General features: G+C 44.6%; 1 protein-coding gene across 1 annotated transcript in view; it reads left to right on the top strand.

Moving 5' to 3' along the window:
* The window catches only part of LOC143955176 (uncharacterized), a 79640-nt gene extending 57334 nt beyond the window's left edge, over nucleotides 1–22306 (top strand). Inside the window, 5 exon segments of the mRNA XM_077465268.1 lie at nucleotides 613–756; nucleotides 869–943; nucleotides 1320–1461; nucleotides 18440–20015; nucleotides 20017–22306. Of these exon segments, the coding sequence (XP_077321394.1) occupies nucleotides 613–756; nucleotides 869–943; nucleotides 1320–1461; nucleotides 18440–20015; nucleotides 20017–20344 (2265 nt within the window). The 3' untranslated portion in view covers nucleotides 20345–22306.
* The last annotated feature ends 1473 nt before the right edge of the window (nucleotides 22307–23779 follow it).

Consider the following 23779-nt stretch of genomic DNA (forward strand, 5'->3'; position numbering starts at 1 on the left):
AGAAGCATAGCAATTAGTATTTTGGATCCTCCCGAATGTACGAATTTACAGAGAATAATGTCTACTGAGCAATTAGAACTCAAATACAGTGGAACCTCGGATTACAACAATAATCAGTTCCAGGAGAATGCTTGTAATCCAAAGAACTCGCATATCAAAGCGAGTTTCCCCATAGAAGTCAATGGAAACTAAAATAATTTGTTCCGCATTGACTTCAGTGGCATGCAATACCGCATGTGGCCAGAGGTGGGGGTGCCAAAGAGTCTCGGAAACTATCGGAAAGGCCCAAGGACAGCTCAGCTGAACTCGGAAAACCTCAGAAAGGCTCGTGAAAGGAGTATTTCCGAGCATTTCCGAACAGCTCCATTCAGCTCTGGTGCCCCCCACCTAAGGCCAAACTCTTGAATCCTGCTCGTTTTGCAAGACAACACTCGCAAACCGAGTCAGGATTTTTAAAAATATAGTGCTCATATTGCGAAAAACTCATTAACCGCATTACTCGCAATCCGAGCTTCAACTGTAAGTTGTAGAATTCTACGCTTCAAAATAACATTCTTTTATTTCATCTCTTGTTTCCTTTTATAAATCTGTTTTATCATATTTGGGGTTTAGGGTGAACAACTGAAAGACATCAAAGTTGAGGTTAAAGTAGAAAAAGAAGAGAAGTCCGGGGATCAGCAGGCTATGGAGGAGGGCGATCCTCTGTATTCCCGGGATTTCACACAGGAGGATCACACCATCCCCTACCATCATCAGGTAGGTGGGACTGAGCAGCTAGAACATAAATGTATTCTAAGCTATAAGATGATATTTTTCTATTAAATCTCTTGCTCTATTTATATATTGTTCTTTCATCTTTGGGGTTTAGGGTGAGAGATTTCCCCCTCCTCTGTATTCCTGGGATTCCATACAGGAGGATCACACCATCCCTCACCATCATCAGGTAGGTGAGCTGGGAATTTAGACCTAAATATATATTCTAAGACATGAGATGACATTCTTCTGTGTAGTCTCTTGTTTTGCTTCAACATCTGAAGTGCAGCCTTTGTTACCCCCCATCCCCGCTTCTAGCTACATTGAGCACCTTACATTTTTCACCCCCATTTTTATGTTATATGTTATTATGTTATGTATACGTTATGTTATTATTATAATATACATTCCTTTCCTCTGTGGGTCTTAAGCCCAGACACATTGTGGGCCCTCTTCATCCTTGTGTTCTTCCAACAGAGGGAACATACTGAATGCGTTGTCATTTGTGTCCTTTATGTCTGCCTTGAGTTGACTTTAATAGATATTTTCTATTATTTTTGGTGAAGGGTGAAGAACGGATTAATATAAAATCTGAGGTTAAAGAAGAAGAAGTAGAGACGTATGTGGGAGGTGATCAGCCATTCACGGAGGAGGTCGGGATGATTATGAAAAGTGGACAGGAGGACATTTCTCTACCTTTTGACACAGGTAGGTAACAGACATTGTGGGAAAAAAAACAGATCAAAGTCTCATTTTACTTCTAAGTATAAGGATTGTAGTGTAAAAAAAGTTAGATAATTATCAGATCTTCACATCATCCTATAGGCAGGTTCTAAAAGGTTAAATATGTGTTTGCCTACTAAAGGGTTAATGTGTGGTGTGGTAAGAGTTAACACTTGGTGCTGTGATGTTCCTTCCCCTTCATGTGTCACTTCCTGATTCTGAACCGGATCGGACCTCGTGGTCTCTTCCTGTATGGGAGGTGATCAGTGAGGAAACTATAAAGAGCTGAACTGACCTTTGTGGTGGAGTTTCCCCTTTGGGGGACCCCTGGATGACTTTTCAACATCAAAGGTTCGACGGAACAATTCCGGCAGACCATTCGATCGTGTGTGGGTTGCAGCGGACTTTTGATTTGCAAAAATTCGACAGACTTTAGAAATAGAACATGTTTCAAATTTTTCCGCCGGACCCAATTCCTACCTAGAAATCCGCTCGTGTGTATGCTAGTTCGACGGACAAAAACCAACGCAAGGGCAGCTATTGGCTACTGGCTATCAACTTCCTTATTCTAGTCCGGTCGTACGTCATCACGTTGAAATCCGTCGGACTTTGGTGTGATTGTGTGTGGCCAAGTCCGTTCATTCAGAAAGTCTGTCAGAACTCTGTCAAAAGTCTGTCGGACCTAGTCCCTCGAAAAGTCCAGTCGTGTGTACGCGGCATTAGTATAAGGATTGTAGTGTAAAAAAATGTTAGATAATTATCAGACCTTCACATCATCCTATAGGCAGGTTCTAAAAGGTTAAATATGTTTGCCTACTAAAGTGTTAATGTGTGGTGTGATAAAAGTTAACACTTGGTGCTGTGATGTTCCTTCCCCTTCATGTGTCACTTCCTAATTCTGAACCGGATCGGACCTTGTAGTCTGTTCCTGTATGGGAGGTGATCAGTGAGGATTCTGTAAAGAGCTGAACTGAACTTTGTGGTGGAGTTTCTCCTTAGCGGGACCCCTGGATGGGTTTGGAGCAGGGCCGGGGCAAGGGGTGGGCAGTAGGTGTGGCTGCCCTGGGCACAATGGTTTACTGTATGGATGGGGACACCTTCCTTCTGTTACAAGGCTGACAGTAATGATATCGACAGTGATTTAGACAAGGGAGTGACTGATCGGTGTAGGATCCCCTAAACTTGCACATCATGAATGGGGATTGGGTGCAGTTGGGCACTGGAAGACCTTGTCCCAGCACTGGTTCCAAGGACTGGACTTTTGATGCCATTTACTGGGATGCAACTAAGCTATAAAAAGTTATGGACAATACCGCACAGCCAAATCCGGTACATTGTTATTAGAGAGAGAGAGAGGAAATGCAATTGTGATTCTGTATATCAGTCAAATGTATTTCTATGGAACCTGGACAGAATGGTAAATATAGAAGGCATAAATTGGGATAAAATCTTAGGAACAAAGAAGGCAGAGGAGAAATGGGTTTGCTTTAAGGGCATATTAAATAAGGGCATTAGCCAGTGCATCCCATTGGGTAATAAATTTAAAAGAGCGAACAAAAGTCCTGGATGGCTTAACTCCAATGTAAAAATGCATATAAAAGCCAAGGAGAAGGCCTTAGAAAATACAAGGTTGAGGGATCATTATCAGCATTCAGATTTTATAAAGAATGCAACAATAAATGTAAGGGTCCAATCAGGACGGCTAAGACAGAACATAAAAGACACATAGCGGAGGAGAGCAAAAAAAATCCCAAGAAATTCTTTAAGTATGTAAACAGTAAAAAAGGGAGGACAGACCATATTGGCCCCATAAAGAATGAGGAAGGACATCTGGTTACAAAAGATAGGAAGATGGCAAAGTTTTTGAATTTATTCTTCTCCTCAGTCTTCACAAGCGAATGGGGAGGCTTTAGTAACCAAAACTGCAGTGTTTATCCTCATGACACATCACATGAAGCACCTCCATGGTTAACAGAGGACAGAATTAAAATTAGACTTGAGAAACTTTTAATTAATAAATTAATAAATCACCGGGACTAGGTAGCTTGCACCGGAGGGTACTTAGGGAACTCAGTAAAGTAATTGCCAGACTATTGTTCCTAATTTTTACTGACAGTCAATAGTATGTAAAATCTTGGAGGGGATAATAAGGGACTATATACAAGATTTTAGTAATGAGAATGGTATCATTAGCAGTAATCAGCATGGATTAGAGATAGAGAGCACTGACACCAGCACCAAGATAGAGAGCACTGACACCAGCACCAAGATAGAGAGCACTGACACCAGCACTTCAAAAGTTCTTAATTAATGCAATTTATACAGTTATTTTTTTAATCGCTTGAATTATTTTTCCCATTATGGGCGTGTTTGGGCCTCATGTCTAGGTTTTGCCTAAGACCTCACAAAGCCTAGAGCCACCTCTCTGGCTGTAAGCAGTGACATCCACAGATTTCATATATAGGGGGGCACATGGGGGACAGAGACAAAAGTAGGGGGGAAAACTATAAAACACAATTTATTTATATATATATATATATATATATATATATATATATATATATATATATATATATATATATATATCAAGAATAGAATGCACTCCAGAGGTCTTGTTGGAAAGAGAGATGTTAGCTGAACATTGCAGCTGCAGGCGGCCACTTAGATTCAAAGTGTGTAATTCTTCTTTCAATGTTGGGCTAACATACATGCTTATCAATGCCCCCTACCAGTGCAGCTTATCAGTGCTATCTATCAGTGCTGCCTATCAGTGCTCATCAACACTGCCTATCAGCGCCACCAATAATTTCTCATTAATGCCACCTATCAGTGCCGCTTCATCAATGCAGCCAATAAGTACTCAATGCCCATCAGTGCCACCTGTTAGTGCTCATCATTGCAGCAAATCAGTGCCCATCTGTGCAGCATATCAGTGCCTATCAGTGCTCAATGCTCATCAGTGTCGCCAATCAGTGCTGCCTATAAGTGCTCATCAATGCTGCCTATCAGTGCCACCTATCAGTGCTCATCAATAACGCCTATCAGTGCTCATTAATGCCGCCTATCAGTGCCCACCAATGCAGCCTATGAGTGCAGCCTATCAGTGCTCATCAATGCCGCCTATCAGCGCTACCAATCATTGCTCATCAATGCCACCTCCTAGCACCTCCTCATCAGTGCAGCCTATCAATGGCCATCAATGCTGCCTATCAGTGCTCAATGCCCACCAATCCCACCTATCCATGCCCATTAATGCTGCCTATCAATGCCCATTAGTGCCTCCTATCAGTGCCCATTAGTGCCTCCTATCAGTGCTCATTAATGCCTCCTATCAGTGCCCATTATTGCCTCCTATCAGTGCTCATTAGTGCCTCCTATCAGTGGCCATTAGTGCCTCCTGTCAGTGCCCATTAGTGCCTCCTGTCAGTGTTCATTAGCACCTCCTGTGAGTGCCCATAAGTACCTCCTATTAGTGCCCATTAGCGCCTCCTGTCAGTCCCCATTAGTACCTCCATTTCTTGATAGAACACCTGGTAGTTCTCTCTCCCCTCCCTCCTCTCTCGCACGTGATGGGTGAGGAGACAAAGGTGATCAGCTCATTCTCCCCTCCCTCCTCTCTTGTACAGGATGGAAGAGGTGACACATCCGATTTGCTCCTTCTCTCTTCCCTGCTCCCCCTCCCCCGCCACCACTGCTGTGTGTATACCGCAGGAGGTCAAGTGCAAAGCAATCAAGCTCACACTTCCCATAGTACACACACAGGATGAGAGTGGCGAGGGGGCAGGGGAGAGAGAAGGAGCTGATTGGATGTGTCTCTTCTCCCATACTGTATCAGAGAGGAGGGAGGGGAGAAGGAGCTGATCACCTGTGTCTCCTCACCCATTGCGTGTGAGAGAGGAGGGAGGAGAGATAACTACTAATGCCGGCTCTGACGTCACTGGTTGTTAGATGCCAAGTGGCTCTAGCAACCAGTGGCTGGTAATGGAGTCAGGTGGAGGAAGAGTCAGAGCCAGCACTACGGTGGCTCAGGGCATCCCTGTCCCCTGCATTCTAGACTGGTCCCAGTGTCCATTTATTTTAATTGAGAGGGCAAATGGGGGGCACAGTATAATGTTGGGGGGCATGGCCCCCTCTGCCCCCTAGTAACACCACTGCCTGTAAGTGTGTATAACCTTATCGGTGGTGCACTGGAGTTGGTACATCTGGAGTATTGATCTGCTTATGTCATTTTTCACTGAACACATGCTTCTTGTACTCTACGCTTCACAAGATTGCATATTTTTTATCAGATTTATTACCTTATATTCTGGTATAAGTGAAGTGCAGTCTCCCTACCACCTGTAGTTTATACAGTGGTGTCACAGATACTGGTACACCAGTGTATTTAGATGTATATACAGACTACCGCCTCCTTTAACCTTTTCTTTTCCTCTAATAAAACTCAAACGACTTACTAACAGCCAAAACCAACGGTCATTATTACGTACTCTTACTCTAGTGCCCTGTACACACGGTCGGACTTTCCTACGGAAAATGTGTGATCGGATCTTGTCGTAAAATCCGATCGTGTGTGGGTTCCAATTTCCGACACACAAAGTTTGAGAGCTGGATCTAAAATTTTCCGACAGCAAAATCTGATCATTTAAATTCCGAACGTGTGTAGACAATTCCAACGGACAAAGTGGCATGCATGCTCAGAATAAATTACGAGACAAAAGCTATTGGCTACTGCCCTCTTTATAGTCCTGTCGTAGGTGTTTTACGTCACCTTGTTCTGAACGATCGGATTTTCTGACAACTTTATGCGACCGTGTGTATGCAAGACAAGTTTGGGCCAAAATCCGTCAGAAAAAATCCGAAGCCTTTGATACAGTTGACCACCCCCTCCTCCTCAAAAAACTCAACTTGCTTGGTCTCCATGGCTGCGCTCTCCATTGGTTAGAATCTTACCTATCTCATCGCACCTTCAATGTCACTTACAACTCCACTTCCTCCTCTCCAACTCCTCTTAACATTGGGGTCCCCCCAAGGTTCTGTCCTTGGACCTCTACTATTCTCAATCTACACATCCTGCCTGGGTCAGCTGATAGCCTCCCATCTATCTTTCTGCCCTTCAGCTCACCCCATCAAAAACCAGGTAGAGGAATTTTGTCACACCACCTCTCAACATAAATCTTACGGCGAAACCCGATAGTAATTGTTTGGTTGCGGTGGATATGTTTTTAATTTCTTGATTGTTTCATATGTTTTGTATAAATCTTTGTTGATTGTTATTAAACTTTTTGTATAATTTTTTTATCATTCTTGATTGATATCTATTACCAAGTACCGAGATAGTCTACAAACTTCCCATAAATCTTGTAGGTTTGGATACACCAGGTACAGCCTCAGCAACTGGGTGTTCCTATAACCTCTTGTCTTTAAAAATTACTGATTAGGATGATGGTACTTCTATTTACTTCTGAATTAATGTCTATTTGAGGCCCAAACTCACTTTATTGCCAGCTCACCCCATCAATCTAACAGACATATCAGCCTGAATGTCAAACCACTTCCTCAAACTGAATCTTAATATTTCCTCCCCCACATGCCCCTTCCCCTGACTTCTCTGTCAAGATCAATGGCACATCTATCAGTCCATCCCCACATGCCAGGGTGCTAGGGGTAACCTTAGACTATGAACTGTCCTCTCAGACCCACATAGCCCTGTCCAAATCATGCTGCCTTATGCCACGTACACACGATCAAACAATCTGGTGGAAAAGTCCTGCGGACTCGAGTCCACCTGTGTGTGGGCTCCGGCGGACTTTTTTTTACCCAAAAGTCTGGCAGACTAGAAAGTAGTTTTACATTAAAATATGTCCGGCGGACTCGCAGTCCGGTGGTCAATACGGCCGTGTGTGTGCTAGTCCGCGGTACTTTTGAACCCGTCAGGAATACCTCAACTGTGATGTGCATATCATTGTACTTCTTCAAGTGATATTTCATTATTGTCTTGTTTTATATTTTGATTAAATATTATATCGATTTTAAATTCTACTGATGTTTTTCTATTACCAAGTACCGGTATAGTCCAATCTATTATAGGGCTGAATGGAACTACATATGGGGTTGGTGTGAGCGACTACCCGATACTTCCATTCGACCCTTTTTCTCTTAAAAAAACTACAAATTCTGGATGATGGTACGTTATACAATATTTATAATGATTTAGACCAGAGGCGATACTCATAATATGTGACTTCCTGATTCTGAACCGGATCGGACCTCGTGGTCTCTTCCTGTATGGGAGGTGATCAGTGAGGAAACTATAAAGAGCTGAACTGACCTTTGTGGTGGAGTTTCCCCTTTGCAGGACCCCTGGATGACTTTTCAACATCAAAGGTTCGACGGAACAATTCCGGCAGACCATTCGATCGTGTGTGGGTTGCAGCGGACTTTTGATTTGCAAAAATTCGACAGACTTTAGAAATAGAACATGTTTCAAATTTTTCCTGCTGGAACTCTGCCAGACCCAATTCCTACCTAGAAATCCGCTCATGTGTATGCTAGTCCGACGGACAAAAACCAACGCAAGGGCAGTTATTGGCTACTGGCTATCAACTTCCTTATTCTAGTCCGGTCGTACGTCATCACGTTCGAATCCGTCGGACTTTGGTGTGATTGTGTGTGGCCAAGTCCGTTCATTTGGAAAGTCCGTCAGAACTTTGTCAGAACTCTGTCGAAAGTCTGTCGGACCTAGTCCCTCGAAAAGTCCGGTCGTGTGTACGCGGCATTAGTATAAGGATTGTAGTGTAAAAAAATGTTAGATAATTATCAGACCTTCACATCATCCTATAGGCAGGTTCTAAAAGGTTAAATATGTTTGCCTACTAAAGGGTTAATGTGTGGTGTGATAAAAGTTAACCCTTGGTGCTGTGATGTTCCTTCCCCTTCATGTGTCACTCCCTAATTCTGAACCGGATCGGACCTTGTGGTCTGTTCCTGTATGGGAGGTGATCAGTGAGGATGCTGTAAAGAGCTGAACTGAACTTTGTGGTGGAGTTTCTCCTTAGCGGGACCCCTGGATGGGTTTGGAGCAGGGCCGGGACAAGGGGTGGGCAGGAGGTGTGGCTGCCCTGGGCACAATGGTTTACTGTATGGATGGGGGCACCTTCCTTCTGTTACAAGGCTGATAGTAATGATATCGACAGTGATTTAGACAAGGGAGTGACTGATCAGTGTAGGATCCCCTAAACTTGCACATCATGAATAGGGATTGGGTGCAGTTGGGCACTGGAAGACCTTGTCCCAGCACTGGTTCCAAGGACTGGACTTTTGATGCCATTTACTGGGATGCAACTAAGCTATAAAAAGTTATGGACAATACCGCACAGCCAAATCCGGTACATTGTTATTAGAGAGAGAGAGAGAGGAAATGCAATTGTGATTCTGTATATCAGTCAAATGTATTTCTATGGAACCTGGACAGAATGGTAAATATAGAAGGCATAAATTGGGATAAAATCTTAGGAACAAAGAAGGCGGAGGAGAGATGGGTGTGCTTTAAGGGCATATTAAATAAGGGCATTAGCCAGTGCATCCCATTGGGTAATAAATTTAAAAGAGCGAACAAAAGTCCTGGATGGCTTAACTCCAATGTAAAAATGCATATAAAAGCCAAGGAGAAGGCCTTAGAAAATACAAGGTTGAGGGATCATTATCAGCATTCAGACTTTATAAAGAATGCAACAAGAAATGTAAGGGTCCAATCAGGACGGCTAAGACAGAACATAAAAGACACATAGCGGAGGAGAGCAAAAAAAATCCCAAGAAATTCTTTAAGTATGTAAACAGTAAAAAAGGGAGGACAGACCTTATTGGCCCCATAAAGAATGAGGAAGGACATCTGGTTACAAAAGATGGGAAGATGGCAAAATTTTTGAATTTATTCTTCTCCTCAGTCTTCACAAGCGAATGGGGAGGCTTCAGTAACCAAAACTGCAGTGTTTATCCTCATGACACATCACATGAAGCACCTCCATGGTTAACAGAGGACAGAATTAAAATTAGACTTGAGAAACTTTTAATTAATAAATTAATAAATCACCGGGACTAGGTAGCTTGCACCGGAGGGTACTTAGGGAACTCAGTAAAGTAATTGCCAGACTATTGTTCCTAATTTTTACTGACAATCAATAGTATGTAAAATCTTGGAGGGGATGATAAGGGACTATATACAAGATTTTAGTAATGAGAACGGTATCATTAGCAGTAATCAGCATGGATTAGAGATAGAGAGCACTGACACCAGCACCAAGATAGAGAGCACTGACACCAGCACTTCAAAAGTTCTTAATTAATGCAATTTATACAGTTATTTATTAATCGCTTGAATTATTTTTCCCATTATGGGCGTGTTTGGGCCTCATGTCTAGGTTTTGCCTAAGACCTCACAAAGCCTAGAGCCACCTCTCTGGCTGTAAGCAGTGACATCCACAGATTTCATATATAGGGGGGCACATGGGGGACAGACACAAAAGTAGAGGGGGCAAACTATAAAACACAATTTATATATATATATATATATATATATATATATATATATATCAAGAATAGAATGCACTCCAGAGGTCTTGTTGGAAAGAGAGATGTTAGCTGAACATTGCAGCTGCAGGCGGCCACTTAGATTCAAAGTGTGTAATTGTTCTTTCAATGTTGGGCTAACATACATGCTTATCAATGCCCCCTACCAGTGCAGCTTATCAGTGCTATCTATCAGTGCTGCCTATCAGTGCTCATCAACACTGCCTATCAGCGCCACCAATAATTTCTCATTAATGCCACCTATCAGTGCCGCCTCATCAATGCAGCCAATAAGTACTCAATGCCCATCAGTGCCACCAGTTAGTGCTCATCATTGCAGCAAATCAGTGCCCATCTGTGCAGCATATCCATGCCCATTAATGCTGCCTATCAATGCCCATTAGTGCCTCCTATCAGTGCTCATTAGTGCCTCCTATCAGTGCCCATTATTGCCTCCTATCAGTGCTCATTAGTGCCTCCTATCAGTGGCCATTAGTGCCTCCTGTCAGTGCCCATTAGTGCCTCCTGTCAGTGTTCATTAGCACCTCCTGTGAGTGCCCATAAGTACCTCCTATCAGTGCCCATTAGCGCCTCCTGTCAGTCCCCATTAGTACCTCCATTTCTTGATAGAACACCTGGTAGTCCTCTCTCCCCTCCCTCCTCTCTCGCACGTGATGGGTGAGGAGACAAAGGTGATCAGCTCATTCTCCCCTCCCTCCTCTCTTGTACAGGATGGAAGAGGTGACACATCCGATTTGCTCCTTCTCTCTTCCCTGCTCCCTGCTCCCCCCTCCCCCGCCACCACTGCTGTGTGTGTACCGCAGGAGGTCAAGTGCAAAGCAATCAAGCTCACACTTCCCGTAGTACACACACAGGATGAGAGTGGCGAGGGGGCAGGGGAGAGAGAAGGAGCTGATTGGATGTGTCTCTTCTCCCATACCGTATGAGAGAGGAGGGAGGGGAGAAGGAGCTGATCACCTGTGTCTCCTCACCCATTGCGTGTGAGAGAGGAGGGAGGAGAGAGAACTACTAATGCCGGCTCTGACGTCACTGGTTGTTAGATGCCAAGTGGCTCTAGCAACCAGTGGCCGGGAATGGAGTCAGGTGGAGGAAGAGTCAGAGCCAGCACTACGGTGGCTCAGGGCATCCCTGTCCCCTGCATTCCAGACTGGTCCCAGTGTCCATTTATTTTAATTGAGAGGGCTAATGGGGGGCACAGTATAATGTTGGGGGGCATGGCCCCCTCTGCCCCCTAGTGACACCACTGCCTGTAAGTGTGTATAACCTTATCGGTGGTGCACTGGAGTTGGTACATCTGGAGTATTGATCTGCTTATGTCATTTTTCACTGAACACATGCTTCTTGTACTCTACGCTTCACAAGATTGCATATTTTTTATCAGATTTATTACCTTATATTCTGGTAGAAGTGAAGTGCAGTCTCCCTACCACCTGTAGTTTATACAGTGGTGTCACAGATACTGGTACACCAGTGTATTTAGATGTATATACAGAGTTCCGCCTCCTTTAACCTTTTCTTTTCCACTAATAAAACTCACAAACGACTTACTAACAGCCAAAACCAACGGTCATTATTACGTACTCTTACTCTAGTGCCCTGTACACATGGTCGGACTTTTCTACGGAAAATGTGTGATCGGATCTTGTTGTCAGAAAATCCAATCGTGTGTGGGTTCCAATTTCCGACACACAAAGTTTGAGAGCTGGATCTAAAATTTTCCGACAGCAAAATCTGATCATTTAAATTCCGAACGTGTGTAGACAATTCCAACGGACAAAGTGGCATGCATGCTCAGAATAAATTACGAGACAAAGGCTATTGGCTAATGGGGGGCACAGTATAATGTTGGGGGGCATGGCCCCCTCTGCCCCCTAGTGACACCACTGCCTGTAAGTGTGTATAACCTCATTGATGGTGCACTGGAGTTGATACATCTGGAGTATCGATACGCTTATGTCATTTTCCACTGAACACATGCTTCTTGTACTCTACGCTTCACAAGATTGTATATTTTTTTAGCAGATTTATTATCTTATATTCCGGTATAAGTGAAGTGCAGTCTCCCTACCACCTATTCTATTTTTTCGGAGCTTTACAATATTTAATATCTATGAATAGTTTATACAGCGGTGTCACAGATACTGGTACACCAGTGTATTTAGGTGTGTATACAGAGTACTGCCTCCTTTAACCCTTTCTTTGCCACTAATAAAACTTACAAACGGCTTACTAACAGCCAAAACCAACGGCCATTATTACGTACTCTAAGGCCGCGTACACACGGGCGGACTGTTCGCCCAACTTTGTTCGTCAAACAATCCGACAAACAGTCCGCTCAAAATTTGCATGAACGGACTTGACCACACATGATGAACGAACAGTCCGCTCAAAGCGTGCGCGATGACGTGAACGACACGTACGACGGGACTAGAAAAACGACGTCCTATACACTGCAATGCAACCTTCGCCGTGTAAATCCTTTTTGAGCATGCGCGGAACTTAGTTTGACGAACAAGCCTACACACGAGCGGACTGTTCGCTCAAACCAAGTTTCAGCGGACTGTCTTACGGGAATTCCGAAAAACTTTGTTCGTCAGACTGTCCGCTGAAACTGTCCACTGAAGCCCACACACGAGCGGACTGTCCGCTGAAACACTGTTCAGCGGACAAAGTTGGGCGAACAGTCCGCCCGTGTGTACGCGGCCTTACTCTAGTGCCCTGTACACATGGTCGGACTTTCCTACGGAAAATGTGTGATCGGATCTTGTTGTCGGAAAATCCAATCGTGTGTGGGTTCCAATTTCCGACACACAAAGTTTGAGAGCTGGATCTAAAATTTTCCGACAGCAAAATCTGATCATTTAAATTCCGAACGTGTGTAGACAATTCCAACGGACAAAGTGGCATGCATGCTCAGAATAAATTACGAGACAAAGGCTATTGGCTACTGCCCTCTTTATAGTCCCATCGTAGGTGTTTTACGTCACCTTGTTCTGAACGATCGGATTTTCTGACAACTTTATGCGACCGTGTATATGCAAGACAAGTTTGGGCCAAAATCCGTCAGAAAAAATCCGAAGCCTTTGATACAGTTGACCACCCCCTCCTCCTCAAAAAACTCAACTTGCTTGGTCTCCATGGCTGCGCTCTCCGTTGGTTAGAATCTTACCTATCTCATCGCACCTTCAATGTCACTTACAACTCCACTTCCTCCTCTCCAACTCCTCTTAACATTGGGGTCCCCCCAAGGTTCTGTCCTTGGACCTCTACTATTCTCAATCTACACATCCTGCCTGGGTCAGCTGATAGCCTCCCATGGCTTCCACTACCATTTATATGCTGATGACACCCAAATCTATCTTTGTGCTCTTCAGCTCACCCCATCAAAAACCGGGGAGAGGAATTTTGTCACACCACCTCTCATCATAAATCTTACGGCGAAACCCGATAGTAATTATTTGGTTGCAGTGGATATGTTTTTAATTTCTTGATTGTTTCATATGTTTTGTATAAATCTTTGTTGATTGTTATTAAACTTTTTGTATAATTTTTTTATCATTCTTGATTGATATCTATTACCAAGTACCGAGATAGTCCACAAACTTCCCATAAATCTTGTAGGTTTGGATACACCAGGTACAGCCTCAGCAACTGTTTGGGTGTTCCTATAACCTCTTGTCTTTAACCACTTTCAGACCGGACCAATTTGCTGGTCAAAGACCAGACCACTTTTTGCGATTCGGCACTGCGTCGATTTAACTGACAATTGCGCGGCCGTGCGACGTGGCTCCCAAACAAAATTGACGTCCTTTTTTTCCCACAAATAGAGCTTTCTTTTGGTGGTATTTGATCACCCCTGCGGTTTTTATTTTTTGCGCTATAAGCAAAAATAGAGCGACAATTTTGAAAAAAACGCATTATTTTTTACTTTTTGTTATAATAAATATCCCCCAAAAATATATAAAAAAAATTTTTTTCCCTCAATTTAGGCCGATACGTATTCTTCTACATATTTTTGGTAAAAAAATCGCAATAAGCGATTATTGATTGGTTTGCGCAAAAGTTATAGCGTTTACAAAATAGGGATAGTTTTATAGCATTTTTATTAATAATTTTTTATTATTTTTTTTTTTACTAGTAATGGCGGCGATCTGCGATTTTTATTGTGACTGCGACATTGTCGGGGATCCATCGGACATTTTTGACACATTTTTGGGACCATTGTCATTTATACAGTAATCACTGCTATATAAATGCAGTGATTCCTGTGTAAATGACACTGGCAGTGAAAGGGTTAACCAGTGGGTGGCAGTGTAGGGGTTAAGTGTTCCTAGGGGTGTGTTACTAACTGTGGGGGGGTTGGGCTTTCATTTAGTGTACACTGATCTCTGCTCCAATCACATGGAGCAGAGATCAGCGTCACTAGTTGCTAGGCAGAATGGAAAAATGTTGTTTATACAGCATTTCCTCCATTCGGCCGCTCCGTGAGACGATCGCGGGGATGCCCGCGGCGATCGAGTCCGCGGGTCCCGCGACCGGACTCACGGGGGTCCCGACCAGCGCGGGAGCGCGCCGCCGGTGGCGCGCTCCCGATGGCAGGGCGGCATCGAATATTGGACGTACATGTACGCCAATATGCCTGCCCGTGCCATGCTGTCGACGTACATCGTCGTGCGCTGGTCGGGAAGTGGTTAAAAATTACTGATTAGGATGATGGTACTTCTATTTACTTCTGAATTAATGTCTATTTGAGGCCCAAACTCACTTTGTTGCCAGCTCACCCCATCAATCTCCTCATGCATCACTGATTTACTAACAGACATATCAGCCTGGATGTCAAACCACTTCCTCAAACTGAATCTTAATATTTCCTCCCCCACGTGCCCCTTCCCCTGGCTTCTCTGTCAAGATCAATGGCACATCTATCAGTCCATCCCCACATGCCAGGGTGCTAGGGGTAACCTTAGACTCTGAACTGTCCTCTCAGACCCACATACAATCCCTGTCCAAATCATGCTGCCTTATGCCACGTACACACGATCAAACAATCTGGTGGAAAAGTCCTGCGGACTCGAGTCTACCTGTGTGTGGGCTCCGGCTGACTTTTTTTTACCCAAAAGTCTGGCAGACTAGAAAGTAGTTTTGCATTAAAATATGCCCGGCGGACTCGCAGTCCGGCGGTCAATACGGCTGTGTGTGTGCTAGTCCGCGGTACTTTTGAAATGAACGGACTTTTCCCGCACGGAGTGAAGGAAGCGTCGCTGGCCCCGTCACCTGGTATGGACTTAAAGGGGAAGCCCTACGCCGAAAAAACGGCATGGGGATCCCCCTAGGTCCAGATCAGCCCCTAATCCGAGCACGCTACCCGGCCGGTCAGGAAAGAGGGTGGGGATGAGTGAGCGCCCCCCCACCCCAAAGCACCTTGTCCCCATGTTGATGAGGACAAGGGCCTCTTCCCAACAACCCTGGGCGTTGGTTGTCGGGGTCTGCGGGCGGGGGGCTTATCGGAATCCGGGAGCCCCCTTTAATAAGGGGGCCCCCGGATCCCGGCCCCCACCCTTTGTGAATGAGTATGGAGTACAATGTACCCCTACCCATTCACCTGTGAACAAAAAATAAAAAAAAAACACAACACACAAGGGTTAAAAATTATTTATTGCACAGCTCCGGGGGTCTTCTTCCATCTTGGGGGGTCTTCTCGCTGGACTCCTCTGCTATCTTCTGCTAGCTCTTTTACTAGCGGAGGAGCCCGGCTTTCTTCTTCGTTGCTGCCCTGGGGTCTTCTTCCCACTTCGGGGGTCCTGCCCCCCTCTTCAGTTCTTCTTGCCGGGCCTCCGCGCCTTCTTCCAGCTCTTTTACAAGCGGTGGCCCGGTCTTCTATCGCCGCCACCGCCTTTTCTTCTTCTTCTTGAGCTGTTGACTCGCCGCTGTCTCTGGCCGCAATGAGAGGGACGTGCCGTGCGGCAACTTATATAGGGACATCGCCGGGTGATGTCCCCGCCCATTATGATGTCACAGTCCCAGCATCCTCTGGGACTGTGACATCATAATGGGTGGGCACATCACCCGGCGATGTCCCTATATAAGTTGCCGCACGGCACGTCCCTGTCATTGCGGCCAGAGACAGCGACGAGTCAACAGCTCAAGAAGAGAAGAACAGAATAACAGAAGGTGGCGAAGACAGTGGCGACAGAAGACCGGGCCACCGCCGGTAAAAGAGCTGGAAGAAGGCGCGGAGGCCCGGCAAGAAGTACCAAAGAGGGGGACCCCCGAAGTTGGAAGAAGACCCCCAGGCGACGAAGAAGAAAGCCGGGCTCCTCCGCTAGTTAAAGAGCTAGCAGAAGATAGCGGAGGAGTCTGGCGAGAAGACCCCCCAAGATGGAAAAAGACCCCCGGAGCTGTGCAATAAATTATTTTTAACCCTTGTGTGTTGTGTTTTATTTGTCCGCCAGACTAAGTCCGCCGGATAGGCTGATCGTGTGTACACGGCATTAGCCTCCGAAAAAATTTCCAGAATACGCCCCTTTTTAACTAATGACACCACCAAGCTTCTAACTCACTCCCTGGTCATCTCTCACCTTGACTACTGCAACACCCTCCTCATTGGATTACCTTTACATAGACTATCCCCCCCTTCAGTCCATAATGAATGCCGCTGCAAGACTCATCCACCTTACCAACCATTTAGTGTCCTCCACCCCTCTCCGCCAATCCCTCCACTGGCTTCCACTCACCCAATGAATAAAATTCAAAGTACTAACAATAATTTACAAAGCCATCCATAACTCTGCCCCCAGGTACATCACTAACCTAGTCCCAAAATACCAACCAAGCCGCTCTCTTTGGTCCTCCCAAGACCTCCTGCTCTGTAGCTCCCTTGTCACCTCCTCCCATGCTCGCCTACAGGATTTCTGCAGAGCTTCTCCCATCCTTTGGAACTCCCTACCCCAATCTGTCCGACTGTCCCCTAATCCATCCATCTTTAGACGATCCCTGAAAACCCTTCTCTTTAAAGAAGCCTATCCTACTTCTAACTCTGTTTTACTTCCTCAATCAGCTCATCCCCCCACAGCTATAAGGGAGAAAGCTTCCCCAAAGTGGGGTTTTTAGGCAGCAGGGTGAAAAAAATGTGTCAATATTGTATTAAAAAAGAGTTGTTTATTAGCAGTACCAAAGGGCATAACATGATGATGCCCAAAGTATTGAGCAAAGGCTGTGATACTTATGTACATGGGATTTTTTTTTCATTCTTTATTTTTAATAAATCTGTAAAGATTTCAAACAAATTTCTTTCATGTTGCCTTTATGGGGGATTGTTTGTAGAATTTTGAGGAAAATAATTAATTGAATCCATTTTGAAATAAGGCTGTAACATAATAACAAAATGTGGAAAAAGTGAAGCGCTGTGAATACTTTCCAGATACACTGTATGTGGGGGACATCACTTCCGAGTCCGGCTGTCACTTTCCCGGGTTGCTGTGGTTGAGGGGAAAAAGCAAATGGAGCACAATATGTACTTCATTACCTTCAATGGAAGGCGGATGAGACATCACTGGTCACACAGACCCCTAAAGTCACATTAAAGGGTTTGTTTTCCTAATACAGAAAAACTGTAAAGGTGACCTAACACCGGACCCCCTTCACCCCCCCACCCCCACCCCCGGTCCTCACTGTACTTTACCGTCAGCCATCCTCTACTATCAGGACTCTCTCACTACTCCAATGGTCAGGGGATATGAAATACCCCACTGCTCTGTCTTCTCCATACTGAGCTACCAGGATGGACCAGATGCATTCTGATTGGTCAGACCCATCACATGTAAAGCGGGGTCCAGGAGGGATCTGGTGTTAGTTCAGCTTTACAGTTCTTCTGTAGAGGTGATCTAACCCTTTAATAAAGCATTGCACTAACAGCTTAGGTTGTCTCCACACTGATGGGGGAGGGATGGAGCCACCCCAGGACACCAGCATTGTAAATCTTGGAGGAAGATTATTTTTTCCATATTTTGATGTTACAGTTGTACCCGGTTCCATGCCAGAGCTCTGTGAAAGTGACTGTTAGACCAAAGTGACTTTTTTTTTTTGGAGTCCATATATGATCTGCAAACTCTTCATAATATAAAATCTGGCCAATCCGATGTAGTAACAATCCACTAACGCGTTTTGGATAATGAAGCCTCAGTCATAGCTATTTATTATTATAGAATTAGCAGATGATATATGGACTCGTTGTGAAGACTTTTCTGGTTGATTTTGGAGGGAGAACAGGAGCCCAGCTGTGAGATCGGCATTTCCACTTATTCCACCGACGGGGAGGAGGAGCCAAAACTCCACTTATTTGTCATCTACTGAGATTTATTCTATTTTTTCCCAACAGATGGATGTGATGTCAGGAATTCCTCGGAGAGACGTCTTCTATTATCTGCTGATTGTAAGTCAGAAGATAATGTCATCACACAGGATCCTCCAGGAGGAAATCCAAATACACAAAATATACATCACAGACCTTCCTGTCCGGAGACATCAATGGATCCCTCTGATCAGGGGGAATCTTCTCATCAATCACATACTATGATTGGAAATATCCATGTAAGATCTCACACTGCAGATCCATCAACAGATCCTTCTAATCCCGAGGAAACTTCCTCACCCCATGAAGGAGATCACCGAGGTGACAATCTATTCTCATGTTCAGAGTGCGGGAAATCTTTCACTCGGAAACATAGCCTTTTGCGACATCAGAAATATCACATGGGTGACCTTCCCTATTCATGTTCAGAGTGCGGGAAATCGTTCACTCAGAAAGGAAATCTTATTCAGCACCAGAGAATTCACACAGGAGAACGTCCTTATTCATGTTCAGAGTGCGGGAAATCTTTCGCTCAGAAACATAACCTTTTGCGACATCAGAAATATCACATGGGTAACCTTCCCTATTCATGTTCAGAGTGCGGGAAATCATTCCCTCAGAAAGGAAATCTTATTCAGCACCAGAGAATTCACACAGGGGGACATCCTTATTCATGTTCAGAGTGCGGGAAATCATTCCCTCAGAAAGGAAATCTTATTCAGCACCAGAGAATTCACACAGGGGAACATCCTTATTCATGTTCAGAGTGCGGGAAATCTTTCACTCAGAAAGGAAATCTTATTCAGCACCAGAGAACCCACACTGGTGAGCGTCCCTGCTCATGTTCAGAGTGCGGGAAATCTTTCCCTCGGAAAAGAAATCTTATTCAGCACCAGAGAATTCACACAGGTGAGCGTCCTTATTCATGTTCAGAGTGCGGGAAATCTTTCACTAGGAAAGGAAAACTTATTCAGCACCAGAGAATTCACACAGGTGAGCGTCCTTATTCGTGTTCAGAGTGCGGGAAATCTTTCAATCATAAAGGACCTCTTGATAGACATCTTATAATTCACACAGGTGAGAGTCCTCATTCATGTTCAGAGTGCGGCAAATCTTTCAATCATAAAGGACCTCTTGATAGACATCTTAGAATTCACACAGGTGAGCGTTGTTATTCATGTTCAGACTGCGGGAAATATTTCACTGACAAAAGAAACTTTGTTACACATCAGAGAATTCATACAGGCGAGCGTCCTTATTTATGTTCAGAGTGTGGGAAATCTTTCACTGCCAAAGCAGACCTTGGTAAACATCTGAGAATTCACAGAGGTGAGCGTCCTTATTCATGTTTAGAGTGCGGGAAATCTTTCACTCGGAATGAAAATCTTATTCGGCACCAGAGAATTCACACAGGTGAGCGTCCTTATTTATGTTCAGAGTGTGGGAAATCTTTCACTGACAAAGCAGACCTTGGTAAACATCTGAGAATTCATACAGGTGAGCGTCCTTATTCATGTTCAGACTGTGGGAAATCTTTCATTCAGAAAGGAGACCTTGTTAAACATCAGAGAATTCACACAGGTGATCGTCCATAAACATATTCAGTGTAGGAAATCTTTTATTAGGAAAAATTATCTTTTGGAACATCAGAGAATTCACACAGGTGAGCGTCCTTATTCGTGTTCAGAGTGTGGGAAATCTTTCAATCATAAAGGACCTCTTGATAGACATCTTAGAATTCACACAGGTGAGCGCCCTTATTCATGTTCAGAGTGTGGGAAATCTTTCACTGACAAAGCAGACCTTGGTAAACATCTGAGAATTCACACAGATGAGCGTCCTTATTCATGTTCAGAGTGCGGAAAATCTTTCACTCGGAAAGGAAACCTTTTGCAACACCAGAGAATTCATAGGAGTGAGCTTCCTTATTGATGTTGTAGATCAGGGATCTCCACACTTCGGCCCTCCAGCTGTTGCAGAACTACACGTCCCATGAGGCATTGTAATACTCTGACATTCACAGACATGACTAGGCATGGTGGGAATTGTAGTTCCTGAACATCTGGAGGGTCATAGTATGAAGAGCTCTGTTGTAGACGAGTCAGCCTGGTGCAGGTTTAGGAGCGGGTTAATAGTAGAGGGCGGGTACTTGTTTATTAAGCAGCTGGTCAGAGAGGCTGGTGGATGTCTGTTCAATATTGAGTTGGCCCTCCCTTTGCAGCTATAACAGCTTCTACTCTTCTGGGAAGGCCGTCCACAAGGTTTAGGAGTGTCTATGGGAATGTTTGACCATTCTTCCAGAAGAGCATTTGTGAGGTCAGGCACTGATGTTGGGTGAAAAGGCCTGGCTCACAGTCTCCGCTCTAATTCATCCCAAAGGTGTTCTATTGGGTCTAGGTCAGGACTCTGCACAGGCCAGACAAGTTCCTCCACCCCAAACTCGCTCATACATGTCTTTTTGAACCTTGTTTTGCGCACTGGTCGGCAGTCTTGTTGGAACAGGAAGGGGCCATCCCCAAACTGTTCCCATAACGTTGGGAGCATGAAATTGTCCAAAATGTCTTGGTAGGCTGATGTCTTAAGAGTTTTCCTTCACGGGAACTAAGGGGCCAAGCAAAACCCATGAAAAACAACCAAACACCATAATCCCCCGCTCCACCAAATGATTTGGACCAGTGCACAAACCAAGCTCCATAAAGACATGGATGAGCAAGTTTGGGGTGGAGGAACTTGACTGGCCTGCACAGAGTCCTGACCTTCTGGAACAGGTGCCTACAAACAACAGCCCTAGGGGCAAATATGGCCCTTTGCTAGCCTTTCTCCAGCTCTTGGGGGGCTGTTCCACTGACACCAACAATGAGGTACTATTTCTTCCACCAATACCAATCATAGGATTCTATTCCTCCTACTAATAGGGGCAGTACTCCTCCTCCTATTGACCACCAGCCCCCGAGCTCATATTTATTCTCACTGATGCCGGGCCTGGGAACTGTTCCTGCCGGCCACAATTCGGCCCCCTAAAGTCTGTAGGACAATAAAACTGGTCCTTTATTTGAAAAGTTTGGAGACCCCCCTGCATTAGATGATACAGCTGCACACAGGCAGGCTTAGCCCTGTCAAAGCCCCAGCCATGAACTTCGGCTCGCCCTCAAAGCAACACTCACTCCCAGCCTGACTAGTATTTCTGCCTTTACCAATGTATAATCTAGGGTTGTCACCTCATCCCTTTAAAACGGAACACATATTAATGACACATGTTCTGTGGCTGATTAAGGAGGTAATTAAACTCACTTGGTGCCTTATTTGCATTAAATCAGCCTCAGAACCTGTGTAATTCATATGTGTTCAGGTTTAAAGGGATGAGGTGACAACCCTAGTATAGTCCCATGGTGACTCTGAGACCAAATCACAATTCACCAGTTGAGGATCTGCAGTCAGGAAAGGGGCCAGTACATCCTCCCATTCTTTCTCAGGCAGACCTTCCCTTTGTCAGGGCTGGGCTTCTAGAAGCTCTTCTCAGTGCTCAAGGCTGCTCAGCTGTCGGTTAATTACCAGCCACTCATGGTTTCCACAGTGGCTCAGCTGGTTACCATTACCTGCCTCATCAGTCCAGCCTACAGCCAGCCCCGTCTGGCTATTTAAACTGCCTTGTTCATGTCTTTCATGCCTTCACCTTATTTAACATATCCTGAGTGTCTCTGCTGAGTTCCTGTTAAAGACTTTGCCTGGCTGATGTCCCTTCTGGTTCCTGATCTTTGGCTTCCGACTACGCTGATCTCTGGCTTCCTGATTACCAGTTTTGGCTTCCGAACCCTGGCTTGTGTTTTTATTATTTTCCCGATCTGTACTATTTTCTTCTTTTACATTAAAGGTGTGATTTTTTTTTCTACTGCATTTCCTGTCTCAGTCTGATTCATGGTTCCTGGCACCCTTGTTGCAATCCACTCAGATATTGCCATAGAAGCTTCAACATTATCCGTGGCTGTCATCTTAAACATGGTCCACTGCACTGCTTCTCACCGGAGCCATTTCCCACCCTCCCAGCCTGATGGGTCACTGCCTTCTGTAAACCCCACTGTCTGTTCAACCAGTAAGCAATTTGTCTCTTGTTGAGAACAATCAACATGGGGACAAGGTGCTTGGAGGGACCCCAAAGCACCCTTCCCCTGTTGAGGGCAAATGGCCTGGTATGGTTCAGGTGGGGGGGTGGGCGCTTGCTTGTCAACCTCCATTTTCTTGGCCTGCCAGGCTGCTTTCTCGAATAAGGGTCTGGTATGGATATTGGGGGAACCCCAAGCCACTTTATGGAATAAATTTGACGCAGGGTTCCCCTTAAAATCCATACCAGGCTCATGGTTCCCCTTAACCACTTAATACACTGTGTTATATATATACTACACTGCCTGTAGTGACTGAATATAGAGTCTACACTGAATATCTAGTCTATACTAAATGCAGAGTATACAGGTGATACTCAAAAAATTAAATATTGTACAAAAGTTAATTTATTTCACTAATGCAACTTAAAAGGTGAAATTAATATATGAGATATACTCATTATATGCAAAGCAAGATAGTTCAAGCCGTGATTTGTCATAATTGTGATGATTATGGCTGTCTCATATATTAGTTTCACCTTTTAAGTTGCATTAGTGAAATAAATGAACTTTTGCACAATATTCTAATTTTTCGTGTATCACCTGTAATCTTTTACCTTCAGTAACACAGTGTAAAATTAAGCATATACACAAATGGCTCCCCCTAGGCTATAATTCAGAGATCAACTTGTGAGTAGAGCAGCAAAGCTTAGTAAAATAAGAAGGTGGTGAAAGTTCTTTAAACTCCAGATTTCTTCAGCTAGCCTAATGGTTAAACTGCAGTATATTGTTGTAATTTGTAATCCACGGAGATTTAAGGAAAGAAATGACTGTAGAACAAAAGATGTGCTGAGGATTGCTTAACTGAAAAGATATCACCATTCCTCTTCACATGTGAGTGCAATACAGTACTGACCTTACAGCGCAGGGGAGAAAGACAAGGCCCCAAAGTCCAACTGTATGATGCCCGTGAAGAAGTGGATTCACCTCTGTGGAACTACAAGTCTCACCAGCACGCTGTAGAAAGAACTCACTCAGCAATACTGTAATCTCTACTGGAATGGGCAGATGCCCTCTCACCACAATAGACTCCAATGGCTGTTAGGCTCCATCCGGAATCCCCTCCTGGTGTCTCCATCTGGTGAAGATGGTGCCACCACGCCGTGCTCTAACTTCTGATAGACTGAAGTGCAGGTGGCATCCAGTTGCTCTGAAGCACAGGCTAGAATAGCAGGGCCATCCTCCAAGATCCCTCAGAGGGAGGCAATCC

This window comes from Lithobates pipiens, unplaced genomic scaffold (genome assembly GCF_037356315.1).
Source record: "Lithobates pipiens isolate NorthernLeopardFrog02 unplaced genomic scaffold, aLitPip1_a1.2 Scaffold_35, whole genome shotgun sequence".
NCBI lineage: Eukaryota > Metazoa > Chordata > Amphibia > Anura > Ranidae > Lithobates > Lithobates pipiens.